At 41.0% G+C, this 17539-nt stretch overlaps 1 protein-coding gene across 2 annotated transcripts in view; it reads left to right on the forward strand.

Annotated features, from left to right (window-relative positions):
• Positions 1-2975: 2975 nt before the first annotated feature.
• SMAD2 (SMAD family member 2) overlaps positions 2976-17539 on the forward strand; it is a 32608-nt gene continuing 18044 nt past the window's right edge. For both annotated transcript variants that reach the window (XM_065745251.1, XM_065745252.1), the window contains exon 1: positions 2976-3308. In XM_065745251.1, the coding sequence (XP_065601323.1) occupies positions 3073-3308 (236 nt within the window). In that variant the 5' untranslated portion in view covers positions 2976-3072. The remainder of the gene's footprint in view (positions 3309-17539) is intronic.

Raw genomic sequence — 17539 nt, forward strand, 5'->3', positions numbered from 1 at the left:
CATTGAGCACAGCACTGAGGTGTGGCATCACCAGAGCTTAGTGCAGGGGATGGCCACCTCCCTGCTCCTGCTGGCAACACTATTTCTGATACAAGCCAAGATTCTATTAGCCTCCTGGGCACTCTGCTATATTCAGCCAAGCATCAGCCAACACCTTTAGGTCCTTCTCTTCCACACAGCCTTCCAGCTGCTCTGCCCCAAACCTGTAGTGATGTGTGAGGTTGTTGTGGCCAAAGTGCAGGACCTGGCACTTTGTCTCGATGAAGCTCATCCTGTTGGCCACAGTCCATTATTGATCCAACCAGACCAAATTGCTCTGTAGGGCCTTCCTTCCCTCAGACTGACTGACTGACACTTCCTCCCACCTTGGTGTCATCTGCAAACTTCCTGAGGGTGCACTCAAACACCTCCTCCAGGTCATCTATAAAGGTTTTAAGCGGGGCAGGCCCCAGTATTGATCCCTGGGGAGCACTACTTGTGGCTAGTTGCCACCTGGATGTAACTCCATTCGCCACCATTCTCTGGATTGTAGTGAAAATAGTACACAGGCAGGAAGAAGATAGGATTTGCTGCCTTTGGGATGGGGCACTAAGCTAGATGCACTGACACATTAAGGTTCTTCTTAATTATTGCTGGTTTTTCCTTGCATAGTTGAACTTTATTCAACACTCAGCCTAGCTGTGCTTTGTACTTCACTGTGCCTCCTGTAGGCATGGAGAAGTGTGTAACTTCTTTGTGTGTTAAACTGACTGAAAGATTGTCCTGCATGTATTCATCACAGTTGTCTGCAGTGTTAAGGTGAACGAAGTCCTGTCCTACTTGTGTCATGTTCTTTTTGCTCACCCTTTGGAAGAAATGAGATTGCTGCAGGGATAGCTTGTTGAAATGCATACTGATACTGCTGGCAAATCCCTGACGTGACATAACCATGGCTAGAAGAGAAGTCAGAGCCTCCCAGAATCATACTTACTCTGCAGCCATGGCATATATATATTATTTTCTTAAACTGTAAGATGTGAGAATCAGCGTGGCAAAGAATGTGTTGTGTATGTCCTCCTATTTAACAATACATTGTTTTAATGTAAATATGACCACGAGCCTAACAGATAAACTGTGCCTTCTGGAAGCATCTATCAGAACTAGCGAGTGTAAGGAAAATGGTAGAAATTAAATAAAGAATCTGGAAAGTTCTGATTAGTTAGGGCTGAACTGTCAATCATTCGGAAACATGGAGAGGAGGATTTTTATTTCAGGCTGAAAAATGTGAGAGTTCAAATGTGAAGCAAATCTGAGATGCACGGGCTTTCTGCGTTTTAGCCTATTTCAAGACTTAATCAACTTGCATTTGAGGCAGAAACACAAGTTGTCACCTGTATTAAAAAAAGCATCAGAGAATACAGCAAATGATGCATAGATATGAGTGTTATCTCTCAAGGGAGGGAATGCTGCAGGCACGGATGTGTCATCTTGAGGGGGTACTGTGAAGCTGAAAATGGATAAAAACACAGTGAAGGTTTGGAAGAATGAGCAGTTTAACAGGATGGTAAGTGAGACTACTGAAGAGTGTGCTTTATAATGCTGACAATTAGGGCATTTGAAAGGTGACAAATCAGAAGCTGTTCCTATGTTATGTGTTAGTGAGCTCCATAAACTTGAGAGTAACAACTGCAGACCAACAGTGATAGTGGTATTTGGTTGCCTACCTCTGTCAGCATTGGCTCCTAAGGAAAACATGGCTCGAGTGTCCTGCTCAGTGTTTGACAGAAAATGTTGGCTATTGAGGATGTTCTTCTAGTTTGCTGTAGCTAGGGCTCAAGTGTAACTCCTGCAGTCTGCAAAGTTTGTCCTGTAGCCTGATGTATTGGCCACAGTTCTGTAATAATTTAACACCACTGAATGAACAGTTTGTCTTGTTATCATCTTATGTGAAAATGACCGCTTTGATTTAGGATGGATGAGTTATTATTTAAAGCTACCCATGGAATATAACCCAGCTTTGTGGGTTAACTTGGTTCTCACTGAAATTGTGAAGGTGTGATGTAGCAGAAGTCAGCCTGGAATGCCATAACCTTAAGTGTCCCAGATGAACCACTGCTGTTTTGCAGATGGGAAACCTTACTAGGTGAGTTATATTTTGGATAGAAGTGAGGAGTGTGTGCCTGCACTGTTTGCACATAAGCTACCTTGAAAGCTCTGACTGAGTAGCCTGAAGGTAGCAGTTAGTACTTGGCTTACAGCAAGATACTGACTCTTACAGTTAGGAGTGCTGAAGTTTGACAATAGGATAATTCTGTGGAATTCAAATACCCAGATACTGCCTGGAAATAAGACTAGTTTTGACTTTAAGGCAGTGCTTCTGTCTATAGATGATGCTGTCCTCAAACAAGCTCCAACAGCTGTCTGCTTAAAATGATACAGCTGATTTGAGGCTTATATTTTAATACCTGAAAGTAGCCTGATACAAACTGCAAGGCCAGGAAGTGTGTGTGTATGTGTGTATATATATATATATATATATATAAGTGTATTACATATATATGTATGGATTTCACTGGCTATTATTTATTGTAAATGGTTTGAAGCCCAAATAGGGATGACTGCTAGACATAGCTGAAGCTTCAGTGTCCCTTCTGATCTTTTGTTTTATATAGGTGTTCTGAATGGGTTGTTGATGCTGAATGAAAGGGTGTCAAAATTCAAAACAAATGCGACTTGCACCACTTGGTTACCTACAAAATGAGATTTTAAATATCCTTTAATGGATTTTGAAAGACTTGATGATTTCAGTTAATGACCTTTAGGAAGGCTGATTATCTATGGGCTGTTGAGTTGCAGATTAGAGCCGTGGAATAAACTCATCACCAAACTTCAGTGAATTTCAGGTCCGTGTCCTGAACTGTTACCTGAATTGTTTGGAGGTGGCATGTCCTAAGGCATTTTATAACAGAAGATTCTAAGAAAGCAACGGTCTCAAGTAGAGCATCAGTGCTAACATGTCTGTTTTGGTTTGTGTTTGTAGGGATCCAACAGGAATCTCTAACTGTGTGCTGAGTGTTCTGTCTGGTGGAAGTCATGTCATCCATATTGCCATTCACTCCACCCGTTGTGAAGAGACTTCTTGGGTGGAAAAAATCTGCTGGTGGCTCTGGAGGGGCTGGTGGTGGTGAGCAGAATGGGCAGGAGGAGAAGTGGTGTGAGAAAGCGGTGAAAAGCTTGGTCAAGAAGCTAAAGAAAACAGGGCAGCTGGATGAGCTTGAGAAGGCCATTACCACTCAGAACTGCAATACGAAGTGTGTGACAATACCAAGGTAAGTTGTGTCACGTTTGACATTCCTGACTAAATGGATGTTAGTTTGTGTGAATAAATTAATAACAAAATCAGTTGCATGCCTTTGATTCTTCAAAAGATCTTTAAAACTTAGCTTGGTTTTGTATACTGCTTGCTTCAATTCTTAGAACTGGATCACATGCTTTGTACATTCACAATTTCTAATAAGTTTAAAATTCCATTTTTGTTACTCTCTGAGTTCCAGTTTGTGTATGTTCTGGTGGTGACTAGCTCAGCTTTTAGCTCATAACACTGCCATATGCTTTTATTTTTTAACTCTGTCTCTTTGGAGGAGCTTACTTGAACTTCCACTTTAAAACACAACCAAAAAAAAAGACTAGTTTTTCCTTGGTCAACACTTCAGTCCTTGCAGTTACTATTTTCAGTTGTATATGGAAGTTTTGTTGTTGCTTTACGAACTGCATCCATTTTCCCATTAGAAGGGAAAACGTCAGTGGAAGCAGTTTGTCTGAAGACTAATCATTATTTGTTACTGGTTAATGAAAGTGCTTTTCATGTAATAAGTTAAAGTACTTTTAGATCTTCTCTTCTGCTCCTTACATGTATTTATACTTAAGTGAACAGCTCGCATTCTACCCCTTTGACTTTCTCAACTTACTTAATTCATAGCAACTGCTGTGCGAGAGGCAAGGGTTGTGTTTGTTGAGGGTATCTCCAGGTTCATGTTGTACAGAAATCTCACTGAAGGTGTTCATTAAGGGTGCAACATGAATCTCTCATCACTCTGTGGTGTGTTTCTATGAAAATGTAAGAAGGTCTGGTGACAGGAATATTTTGGGCATTTAGCCCCCTGGCACTTAGAATAATTTCTGAGAGAGAAACTGCATATTTTATGACCTTAATTTCTTAGTATTAGCACACTGATCCCAGCTACTCTTAAGCTTTTTAATCATAGTTTAATCTACATTCAACTGGTGTCAGTAGTAGTTGCCACCTGTCAAATATGTTATGGCTGTTACCTGATCATGATTTTAGCATTCTCCTTTAGGTTTGAGATAGCTTTCTCAGTAATCTGTATGTGTGGTTGCTTTCACTGTGTCCTCTATTTTCTGTTCACCTTCTGTTTCTAATGTCGCCTTCTGCCTGCATTTTCTTCCCAAATTGTCTCCACATTGTCTGGATTTCTCTTCTGCTTTGAATAGTCTGTGTTATGATGGGCAGTTCTTGCTGGACTGTGATGTACTGTTTCTCACCTAACCTTGGGTTAGCTGAAGGAGAGCTCATCTACGTTTTACTTCTCTTGACTAGTGTATGAGCTAGGGAGCTCTTCAGATGATGTTGGTATAAGGGTTGGTTTTAAACTAACAAATGGCTTTGGTGCTAACAGGAGAGATGATTTCAGTACGCAGACTTCAGTTTCATAGCTGGCTTTTGGACTATTGCTGTTATTTCACTTTGACAGCAGTAGTCTGGGTTCCCAGGAAAGATCAAAAATCAGCTTGGTACTGTAATGACTTACGGAGTTTTTTTTGTTTTACATTTAGTAAGCTAATAAAACTGCTGCTTGAGACCCACAGTGAATTTCTTAAAGATCTGCAGATCTGCAGGAGTAAACAACGACGGGCTGACTTGGGAACGTTTTGTTCCTTCACTGTGGGCAAGAAGTTTGGGGTACTCAGTCGCTGAGGTACGCTGCTGTCATAAGTGAAGGTAGTTTCTGTGTTTTTGTCGTTGTTTTTTGACCAATTTTAGATTCAACTTATGATAGTTGCTTAAGTCAGCACGTCAACAAGTGCTGTGAGATTCCTCTTTGTGGAGCCGTTGCTTCATGCCATCTCTAGAAGTTTGACTTGTGGTTTCAAAAGATTCTGGTCCCACTTAAGATTTCTGTAGTTTGATAAAATAGTTAATTCTAGTGTATATTTTTTTCATCTCAAAACTGAGAGTGGCTTGGACAAAACTGAATAAAGCTGCCCCTTCAGAAATCTGCATGCATATGGCTTTTGATAATGCCATTGTGCTGTTCTGTTCCTGGCTGTTTGTCAAGGTGACCACACAGAATGCAGGGCTGAGCTGCGCGAGCTACCCTGGCTGCTCATGTGAATTACCACAGCTTCTTATGCAGACTTATCGAGGTTCTGAGAAAGCAGAAGCAAACAGATGGAGTGGGTGTTGGCATCACGCAGCAGGGATGCTGAGCTCCTCAGAAGTGGGTCAGTAATCTAGAGCAGAGGCTAAATAAGTGCAGAGGTCCATTTCACACTAGCCTTTGGAGTAATTTGGAGTTATCTTGCTGAATTCTCCTGGAAACCCAGTGGGATTCTAATCCCATAATCCTTGGGTATCCTTAAACTAAATGTTGGCACTTGAGTTCGCTTTTCTAAAATATGTAATAAATTCAGATAGGTTTAAGATCACGTCTTTATGCTTTACCTTGTAGTTCTGATACAAATGACCACAAGAAACAGTCAGTGAAGAACAGATTTATGTAAGACTTCTATTGGAGTAGTGTCTTCCTCACTAGCATGGAATGAAATGAGTAGTTTGTAAATAACGTTGACTAAAATCTGCATCCTTAACAAACCAAGCCACACTATGCAGTGAATAGCTAGCTAGCATGTTCACAGTCTGTGTTCATTGTTTAAAAAGTTCCTCCAGTGCTGACAGAACTTTTGTGTTCAAGATAGGGAAACAAATCCCTGGTTTCATTATTTGAGATTATGAGCTTGTGTGGCTCTCCAGTCTTAAAACATATAGACACGTTCCTTGCTATTTTTTGTTTGTTTGTAATATCTGTTAACATCTAGTTGCTTTTATAAAATATCAAATAATACTGAAATAGGATCAGCAGAGATTAGCTGGTGTAGGTTTTGGATAATGTTGACTGGAGTTTGTAGCTCCTGTAGTTACTAAAGAGAAGAAAGGAAAAAAAGTGATGGAAGAAGTAGTTCTGCCTTATATTTGTACTGTTTTGTGATGCCTTATGTTCTCTGGAGCAATATCTCTGCAAACTGATCTATCCTCTGTTGTGCTGGCAGTTCCACTGCTGGCACTGCGTGCACGAGGCAGCACTGAGCCGAGGTACACGGTGTCACAGAGGTAGGTGCTCTTTTTGTTCCAGTATATGTAGGAGGATCAGGAAGGGCTGGGTGCCTCCCATCAGTCTCAGCATCTGCAGCCTTCATTCATTTCAGCTTTGCATAATGACTAGAGCTTCCATGCGCGCCCTGACAGAGCCATTGCTAACTGGGAGGAAGGAGCAGCTAGAAGGTGTCTGTAGCAAGATACCTGTTTCCTTTTCCATGTGTTGTGTCCACATAGCAGTACTTCGTGAAGGTTTGATACAGTTTAACTTGAAGACTTTCTTCTAAACAGACAAAATTTTTGTTGCTCGTAATGGCAGTGGTTGTATCAGAATTGGTACTTAAGTTTGCTTTTGTTGCTATGCTTGGAACACTACTTAGCAGTGAATTTTTGTTTTCGTGGGAAGTTGAGTCTCTGCTGCTTTATAGTAGACGAATCTATGGCTTGAAAGAAAAATGTTGAATGTGTCGACAAGTGATCTGGCCAAGTACTGGCTGCAGGAAGGTTTTATGACCAACTTCCTTAAGTCCTGGTATAGGGATGTTTTGCTGGGGTGCATTAGAGCCCAGAGTTCATGGACAGCTGCTCCCAGTGCAGAGTGAAGGCTAGCACTTCTGCAGGCCCTTGTTTTCCTGCCTTCTTTTGTGCCATTCGAGTTTGGGAAGGTGCTTTCAGGGAAGTGGTTGCTCTTTCTTCAGTTCAGCATGAATGTGGACAATGTGGTTTTATCAGTGCCCTCTGCCCTTATTGCTGTTGTTTGGTTTTTTTTTTTTTAAGACTATAGCTGAATTGTGGAACTTGTAGTCAGTAATTAGACTTCTGAAGCACCTGATGTCTGCTTGAAATATGAAATGAATTCCATGCTTTTACCATTCAGAGGCAGAGAAGAAGCCCATCAGTGGACTCCTCCATTTTGGGAATATGGAAGATTTCGAGGAAGCGTTGGGTAAAATGCAAAGCAGATAATTGCAAGCAAATTGGTTGCTTTGCATTGAGATTAAAGCTGCCTACTGACCAGCTCCTTTTGTTGTATTTTCCAATGTATCCTGCAAGGATTGATATACTCTAAGCTATATAACCTGGTAAAGGTTCACCAAGCACCTAGAGGCAGGGTCACGTGGCATGGTCTGAATTCTCCAAAGCAACTTGGAATTTCTCAAGCATGCCAGTGTTGTTCCTTTGCTTGCTTGCCCTGCAGCCCTCTCTTCAACTTCTGCAGTTAGCAGTCTGGCTAAGGTAAGTAGCTTAGGTATAACATATTGCGTGTGTTAAAATTCTTTTCTGACAGTTGGCTCTTGTGTTACTTAACGTTAGCTTCCATACGTGTAACTAAATGATAATAGGTTCATAGGTTCATAAGGTTGGAAAGGACCTACAAGATCATCTAATCCAACCATCGATGGATGATGCTCTTGAAGTATTTATGAGAGAGTTAACAGCAGAAGTAATCTAGGCAAATAAAGGCATTTGTGATAATGCGACCAAGTAGAATGATTATGAGCAAACATATTTGAAAATGGTTGCCTTTTTCTTCATATAAATTAACAAAAAGTAAATGGTAGTTTGGGTATAAAGCTTGCTGTTTTTATTTAACATAACCTGTGCTACCAGTTAGTTGTTGTATTTTTTTTTAATTCCATGGGAATACTTGTAGGGAGGGTGCTCACAGAGCTGCATGCAGTCACCTTGTTTTCAGGATGCTTTTGATTAGCAGCAGAGCAGAGTTATCGAGCTAACCTGCTTTCTGAAACAGATTGTTTTTGAGCTTTTAAGATTTTTCCCCAAAATAATAGTACTACAGAGAAATAAATTCATTTTTTCCTTCTCGGATTTAGATTGTAGGTTACAAGTGATTTCAGCAGTCACCGTGGTAGGCAGCAAAAGGCTCTTCTGGAAATGCTTTTAGAAGGAATGCTGTGGGGCTGTGAGGACAACAGCAGGCAGTTGGGCTGGCACAGCAGATCCTAAAATAACACTGCTGTCCAGGCAGAGGTGAAGTGTGTTTTCCCAGCATCACAGCTTGGCAGTGTTTGTTGGTTTGTAGTTGCGATAAGTGGCTACTCAAGTTGGGGATGTAAATTAATTGTTAATCATAGCTCACAAACTGAGGGCTGCTCTGGATAAAGAATGTCCTCAGAGCATATCCTATACTTCAGTCCTTATGCATTCACTTGGGCATGAATCAATTCCATAAATGTTTGAAGACTATACTGAACATCTTAAGTTTCTAAAAACATGTATAGACATTTAAGACAGTACATCAAAATACACAAAAGCACCACTTTATTGCTGAGATGACAGAAAGAGCCTACTTATAAATTGTTTGCTGTTAAACCAGAACTCTTGCTCATTTTATGGTGACAGCTTTCAGGTGACTCTGTTCCATAGTGCTCTGTTGTGCAGTCTGGATTTGAGCACCAAGAAAAAGCATCAGTGCTCTGATATTGAGCTGCCTTCCTTGGTGCCCTTTCAGAACTGGGTGGCAGTAGCTGGAGCCTGGCTTTCCAAGGCCATCTCATTCCCAAAATGTACCCAGCCCTTCTTGCTTTCCAGAGACCTGGGATGGTATGTCTATATCTGTAGGCAGGATACTGTTCTTAGTTACATACAGATGAAATTATGCACCTAAGTATGAGATTGCAGAACGCTTACGTGCTGCACGAACATATAATGAGAAATAATTCATATCAAGTGTGAATTCCAGTCTCAGTGAAGCTTAATTTCTAAACCTGAAGTAAACAAACAGTAGGGCAGTATTGGTGACACTACTTGCATCTGCTTTGTGAAAACTATTGTTAGGCGTTTCCCTGGCAGCTGGCTTGGTGTCTTCCCCTGAAACTAAACTTGAAAGCAAGATAACTGAAGACCTGCTGGTGGTCATTCCTAAATTTCTCAATTTCTTTCAGCTGATAAAGGAAAAAATACCTTCAGATAGCTGAAGTTATCAGTTCAGATCAACTTCACATCACCTGTGAAAGCATCCAGCCATGTGGAAGTGCCAGTTTGTCTGGCATTGATACTCATGACTGTATTTTTCAAGTGCTTACTCAAGGGAGAAGAATAACTACACAACATGTGATCCTGTCTTCAGAAACCAGCTTTATATGACTACCTCTTTGAAGCTTTTTTGCAGTAAACATGGCACTTGCAGCATTTCTTACTGAAAATCTGTGAACTGGTCAAGGCTGTTTTTTAGTCCTGTTTCTTGAGTGGAGCCATTGTGTATGGAGGGAGTGTTAACGAGGGCAGTGAATCTCAAAGCAGAGCAAGGCAAGTTATTGAGTGATGTCACTACCACTTCCCAGCCCATTTCTACATGGCATATGTTCTAGTGTAGGTAAGTCATTCTTTAAAAGATGAATTTGAAGTTTTACGTTTTCTGTCCTTCTAGGGCACTGATAATTGAAATTTAGAGTAATGACTATGTTCATGTGCAGTTGAGTAAGGATTTGTTAAATATACTCAAGAATTACTTCTGAATTTTGCACAGCTGTGGCAGTGTGGACTGAGTTTCTGTTGCCTGGGATTAAATTGTGCTTTAGCCATAGCTCATATTGCAGCATCTCATAATATTTATGTCATCCTGAAAAAGAAAGTCTTAGAGCTATGAACAGAAAAATTCAGGGCTGCCAATTCTGAGCTCGTGGAGCTCAGGAAATCACATGGCTTACCCACTTAATTTGTTAGAGTTGGTATGCCAAGCAGAAAGTATTGGCATGTCACTGGAGTCAGATCAGCTTGTGAGAACTCAGATGTGTGAGATACTCTGCCAATAGCAAAATGCTGAGTAATTAAGGGAGCTTGCCTCTTGAGTCAGGAGGAAAAAGTGCTGAATTTTGAGGACCTTGTTAACTGACACTGTATAAAGGCTCAAGATGTGGATTCTAATCTTAGCACTGCTGCTTTTCCCGGCATAACTTGTGAACTTTTAATTTCTTGTCACTTTTTAGTCTATGTAAAAATGAGATTTTTTATGTTTGCAGTAGTGCCACCTCTTCAGTGACGTAAACTGAATTGTTTGGTTAAAGACTCTGAGTTTAAGACATTGTTCCTAATGGAGCATTACTGATGTGGAAGGCAAATCTGGAAGTGAAAACGTGTTGGCATCTCTGGAAGCTCATTTGCTTCATATTATTGTTGATCCTCATTAAGATATCTTTGGTGGAAAGAAACAGGAAGAGATAGTCAAGAGGCAGAATCAAAAATATTAAGTGGATTTATATTCCAGTAAGTATTCCTGGTCAAAAGCTGATGCTGTGGTTCAAGAGCCCATAAAGGGCACTTCTCTGAAGATGGCTATCCATGATTGCTTCTGCCATTGTCCTTCTTAGTGGGTCCCAGCATGAAGCTGCAACCAGAAAGAATAATACCTGTCTGACATCTTACTGTTATGAAGATGCATTGGTCACTTCAGAGCAAGTTGACTGTACTTTATTGTCAATGTTGAGCTCATAAATATAATGTACTTTTTCTCCTGTAGAGGAATTGGGGCTGTAGTCAGCTCAAGTGAGTGCTAAACTATTCTCTAGAGTACTGGAAAACTTGTGAGAGTAACTATGCAGTGCTGTGTTCTCATAACGAGCAGCTTGTGTTGGCTTCTGTCATGCTGCATTGTTTGCAGCAGACCAGCAGGATACAGGAGAACAATCAGAAGGCAGAGTAGGTTCACATCTCACTGCATGTGCTTTGGAGCTGGCAGAAGAACAATGAGCTTGGGGAAATCCCCTTGGACGGGCGCTGCACAGTGATCTGACTTCAGCATTTGTTCAGAAAAAGTTTCCTCAAATGGTGTCTTTTTATTCTGAAATGTGTAAGTACTAATGCACTTCAGTAGGTCAGGAATTGAAGATCTTTACTTGAAGCCTTTGCCCGTAATTTGGACAAAACTGACCAGTTCTTGGTGCTTGGGATATCTTTTCTTGCCTACTGGGCAGGTAAAGCCCAATGCCAAAGAAGCTGTTGCACACTGTTCCTTAAATGTGTGTTATGGCTTGGTTAAATTGATGAGTTCTATCCTAGAACTGGTCTTCACTTCCTCTTAGTTTTGTGGGAGGCTTCAGGTCAAGTTTCTCTGTTGATATTTAAAGTCATTTTAACATACGTTGTAGTTCTGAAATCTTGAACATGAAGAAAGCGTATTATCAACTGATGGGGGGACTTTCAGCTTTATAATAGAAGGTTGTATTACAGCAGTGCTTGACTCTGCTGCTTGGTTGAGGAAGTCTTTTCTCTTAAATGGGCCACTCAGATGTTAATTTCAGGGACTCCAGCTACATTTTTCAAGAGCACCTTCTGCTCATTCATGCATTTGTAAGTCCACAGCAGTACAACATCTGCTTGCCAAAGCTTATTTTTTACTGTCCTTTTGTAATAAGGATGTCCCTTTCCGTGACAGTGAGGAGGACTTGAGTATAAACCAAAGGCTGCATAAAGAATTCAGCTGTGTCCTTTCTAATGAATTCCACAGAGCTGAAAACAATAATGCCTTTTCTCTTTTGTCTAAACATGAATTGTCTAATATTTTATGTCCCATATACCCGTCTTACAGACTGCCTGTCAAAGCACTGTTAGTACCTAGAGAACCATGTTTTGCTGTCTCCTATATCTTACACTAGATGAATATAGTTGGAGGAGGTAATACCTGCCACTAGGATTGTCCCTGTGGCAAATGGCATTGATGGCAACTCCTGAAAAATGCTGTAATGTCCTGCTTCATTTTTAACTTACCATGTGGCAACTGATTTTTACTTTGTCCAGCAATCCCATACTTTCCAAGAAGAATTTAACCAGCTCTCCTTGCACCGGGAAGCCACGTAACTGTTTTTAGTTGCGTGCTAGTATTCTCAAGCCTTTTAAACTCTGATCTTTGGCTGCATTAGTACAGGGAGAGAGCTGCCACCTCAGCACAGGGTGGATGGTGGTAAATCAAGAGTTGCCTCCAGACAAATGGAAGGGGGAAGAGCAAATTGCTGGATGTCCTGGGAAAGTACTTTAGCTGTTAAGCAATTGCAAGTGAGGCAAGAGTGCTTTTGTGCATCAGATTCAGTTGCATGTTCTGGGTGTGGATCGTGAAGTGGATGCTAAAGACTTCAGGACTTGTCTGTAACCGTAACACGTCCTTTTTGTCTATCTTTAGGCAGTGAAGCTCAAAAAATAGGCTTTAATTTCCATTTTACTGGATCTGTCCCATGCATACGCACAATTTAGGGCTATAATTCAGTCGGCATGGTGGTGATGGATTGGTGGTTGGACTTGAGAACTTTAGAGGCTTTTTCTAGCCATAAGTGATTCTGTGATTTCGGTTATGAATATCTAATGTAGAGCCTCATATTCTGCTATCAAGTTGCATTCTTAATTTTGCTTTTATTCACCTTTAAGGCAGTGTAATGTCTCAGCAAACAAAATTCATTTGAAAGAAACAAAGCATGCTTTCCTGTACCTAAGCACTGATACTTCTTCAAGCCTTTTAATGTATTTTCCTGGGTAGTTATTAGTTTTCTTTAGTAATATAGTGAAGACATTACTGGAAGTGAAGTCAGTGCCGTTGTCTGACTTCAGTTAATTTTTATATTTTCTTGTGCATCAAAATTTGCTGTAGCAGTCACGACACAGGTACCATTGGGTTCTTTTTCCCAGCATGCTGCTTGGGGAAATGTGCTTTATGGCTCGAGTTTTATCTTCGTTTGAATCCTGTTACTTACAAATTCTACATGTCCTGTGGATCTTACTTACGTAATACCCGACTTTCTTCGAATTTTTATGTTCCTCATTCCTAAAGATACACATGTTTGGACTAAGATCAATGATGTTCTTCTAGGTGCACTCACACAACTGGTGTAGATGCAACGAGAGTCATTTGGGCATGGCATGGAGGCTTCTGTGCACTGAGTGCTTTATAACTAACACACATTTTACGTTCACTTTTCTTCTTGTCTTTCTCAAGACTGAGGTGTAATCCATAGGGTTAACACCATCCCACATACCCTCTGGTTTGAGGTAGTTAATCAAAATGTCAGATCTTCAGGTTTTCTAACATCTACCAGTTGCCATGCAGCCCACTTGTGCAGCACTCTCAGCTGCTCACCCACTTGGAGGGTGGTGGACTGCAGGAAAACAATGACTAGGAGCTGTAACTCTAAGCTGGTGGCAAAAGCTTCCGCTGCACCTGCAGTGACTAACAGCAGTTGGAGAACTTCAGATGAACATCATCTTTAAATGCTTGTTTGGGCCCAGTCCTCAGTTGTGCTTGCTGAGCTCTGTTTATGTCTTTTGAAAGTCTGAGCTGTGAGAATGCTGTCAGCTGGTAAACTCGACAGTTTGCTCTGTACAGGTTAGCTGGTGTTACAATGCATATGGTTTCCTGTAGAAATGATTTGTCCTCTGCCATTCTTTAATTCTGTTTAGATATGTCTCCATGTTAATCCCTATTCAGGTTGATATTGGTCTATGAAGTTGCAGTGGATGTAAAATTAACCTGCTATTGTGATATTGCTACTAATACAGTACAGAGAAATGAGAAAGGAAGGACACATGGCATGAAATGAAGTTGAGATGAATCTGCTAGGTCATACATCCCTTAACGTTGCTCGTGAAGGAAAAAAATACACGTTGTCACAGCTCCTGTCCTGTGCCAGTCATCTGTAGTTGGAACAGTTGGTTTAGGTTGGGTATAAGGAAAAACTTATTTACAGAAAGGGTTGTTAAGCACAGGAGTAGGTTCCCCAGGGGGAGTGGTGGAGTTTCCGTCCCTGAATGTGTTTAAAATCCAGGGACATGATGTAGCAGTGGGTTGTTAGAGTTAGGGTAATGTGATTTGGTTTAGGTTGGACTTGATGGTCTTGAAGGTCTTTCCCAACCTGAGCCATTCTGTGATTAAATTCAGTGACAGTTTAGCTATTAGAAATCAATTGCTCAATAACCTCTTTTCAGTAGGTGTGGTTTAACGAGACTAGAGAGCAGATGGGCATTTCTCAGCTGAACCGAGTTGTCGACTTGCTTCATAGCTGCATGCTTGCTCTGGTGCAACACCTCAGTAGCTCCACAGAGCTCTGAAAGGTTCTTTTCTTAATGGACATTGTCAGAACCTGCATGCCTGGTGGCCTTTCTTTACTCCAGTGATAGTTCAGATCCTTCCTTTCCTTTAGGATCTTGGATGTCTCTGGACTTTCTAAGAAAAGCTTCTCAGTGTGTTGTTGTCAGATGAAATACAGACTTGTTAATACCAGTTATCTCAGACACATAATGATGTGCTTCCAGTGGTGGGGATTTCAGAATGTCATCCTTCTGTTCCAGTTGAGTGCTGTGTTTTTATTTCTGTGGATAGTATGAACTGAAAAATGATGTAGCAATCAGAAAGCTTTTATTGGATTTAACAGCATTACAGATGAAAGCAGTGCAGGAGCTCCAAGGTAGCATTTAAGGAGTGCCATCTTAACACAGAACTGCATCCTTAGAACTTATGGAGCCATACCTTGGTCTGTTTGTTAGTGCCTTGTTAGTCTCTGGAGCTTGTAGTTGTCCCTTTTTGCAGGCTATTTAAATATTCCTTAGGAGGGAGAAATCAGTGTTGTGCTTCATCTGATCACCAGTATGCCTGCTGCAGAGATAATCAGATAGAAATTGCAGCTGCTGAGCACAGTCACGTTATCTTGGAGCAGGGAGCTGCAGGGCAGGTTTCCCAGCAAAACTGTTAGCTCATGGTTTCCACATGCTGCTTGTTGATGCTCTGTTTTCAGCCTCACCAGCATAAAACCCGTAGCCAGCTCCCTGTTGGCTCTGAGTGAGGCTGAGCTGTATAACTCTTGCCCTTTATTTCTCAGGTCTGGTGTTTGGGGCTGGGTGATGCGGAGCTCCATGTTGAGCAATAGCAGAGTACCTCCCTCTTCACTTTGCATCAGCTGTGGATGTGCTCAGAGTTTTAAGCTGGACTAAATGATGTTCAATGGCTTTTTCTTTTTCCCATCGCGTTAGAGAAGTGAATTGTGTCCTGCATCTCCTGCTTTTCTGGTTATTTTGATGTGTTAACATTTTTATGTGGGTCTGTCTATAAGGAAGGTAACTTCATTTGCTTTCCACAGTTCAAATACTGTTTTATATTTGATAGAATTGTTTTTACATAGAATTTTGTACAACTTTTTTTTTCTTGAAAGAGTTCTGATTGGTAGGAGAGCTGTGTAAAGGGTTTGGAGGCATAGGGGAGGAACTCACAGCTGTGGAAATGGAGCACCCAGCCACCAGTGTTAACATTGTTGGGTTGGATTTGTTCTGAGAGAAACCTGTGCTTCGATGTGAGCTTTCTCTTCTGGAGCCCAGGTATTAGACATAATACCCTCTTCCTACACTTGACATGGGAGTATCTGTCTGCCTACCTGTACTTCTGCTCACATATCTGCTTTCTGTGGTCATTGACACTGCCCTGTAGCAGAACTTGCAGTCTTTTTTTTCTTCCTTTTCTTCTCTGTTCTTGTTGTCTATCGCAGAATAGGTCCCCATGAAAGTGCCTTGTCTGACTCCTTGTAATGATGAGTGGCACTGCTGATTTGTGTAAGTCATTTTTTAAGAAGAACAGAGCAATGCTTTTTATTCAGTCAACAGATTAGCTCATCTGTCTGACACTTAAAAGAAAAATCATTATTTTATACTAGATTTCCAAGTTTTTATGCTTCCTAGTAACAAGGGCAGGTCAGAACTTTAGTTAACTTGCTAATTGCCAGTGAAAAGGCTGTCAGATCAGAATACAGAAGTAGTTCTGTGTTTTTTTGCTTGAAACATGGATTTAAGGAAACCAGAATCAGGCAGATTTAATAGAAACCGTCTTCTGTGCTGAATTTAATACTGTACACAAGCCATAAAACTTTTTCTATTACGTCTCAGCCTTTCAGGTCTGTCTTCTGTTTACTGTTATTTTCAAGGCCCTCATTCCAATGGTTTGCTATATCCTTTGTATACCACCCTCTGAGCCTTATGGGTTCAGGTGGCTTTGAACATCAACTCCCAAACTTTTACTGGGTGTGGACTCTGAATGTCATTGATTTAAGAAAATTGTAAGGGACTCACTACTTCACAAATACGGAAGGTGAATGTCCAAGACCATTCTGTAGTGACTCTTGAGTAACTTTGGCTTTGACTAGTGTGATGAAATCTGCTTTTCAAACTTTCCCCCCTCCCCCTTTCTAATGCTGCTGCAGTAGTTCCCCAAGTCTCCATGCCTTCCAGCCCCTGAACATGAGCCACCACTCATGTTTGAGCTGTGACAATATTGAACAACTTCTCTATGGCGTTTCTGCTACTTGATATGTAAACACCTTTGAAATGGTTTTTCCTTGCTTGCATCTGATGTGGTGCTTGCTGCAGGTACTTCATTGCATACAAAGAAAGCACCTGGAGGTTGCCAGTTCTGTGAACAGTTTTAGTGGTAAGATGGTTACTCTGTTCATTGTTTCTCTTCTATTATCGAGGAGACCGAAGTGACCTCCCACCTTCAGCCCTTTGTATCATGCTTTGCAAATGTGCTTGGGGCAAGTACAAGGCTATCTTGGAGGGCTGGGTCAGTGTCCTTTGCCACTAATTGCACTGCGAACACGAGCATCTGTCTTCAGCCACTGTGTTCCAGCTCACACGTGGTCCATCTGTAACTTGCACCTTTAAATGTGTGTTGCTTAAATTGTTGGATCTTTCATGGCTTATATCTGCTTATTACAAATTTTGATACAGATTTTGATTCTTCCAATTAGAGCAGTATGCATTTAGTAAGCAATGATTACTTTCCGCTTCTGTCCGTGTTTATGGACACGTTTAAAATTGATTTCTATTTGAAGAAATGACCAGTTTTTAGTAGGCTTATAGACGTTTCAGTTAGTTGGTTTGTGCTGATTGGAAACATTATCTGTATTATGTACACAACAGCAGTGCAAAGACATTTTTGCCTATCTTTGATATTTAGATTCTTCCTGCCCCCGCATTTTTTCCTATGTGTCAGTACTTTGTGTCTTATAAAGAGAAGCTGTTTTGGCACCAGGTCTCAGAATTGTGAAGTATTGCTGCAGCTTTCTGCTGTTTAGGTCATTTCTTGCCCAGAGTAGGGTTTTTTGGAGCTCGGATTTTCCTGTTAGAGGAAATGATGAAATGGAAGAACTGAAGGCGTGCTCTGTGCTGCTGCATAGTGAT

The sequence above is a fragment of the Cyrtonyx montezumae genome, unplaced genomic scaffold (assembly GCF_038088225.1).
Source record: "Cyrtonyx montezumae isolate F1298 unplaced genomic scaffold, pur_monq_1.0 scaffold_34, whole genome shotgun sequence".
NCBI lineage: Eukaryota > Metazoa > Chordata > Aves > Galliformes > Odontophoridae > Cyrtonyx > Cyrtonyx montezumae.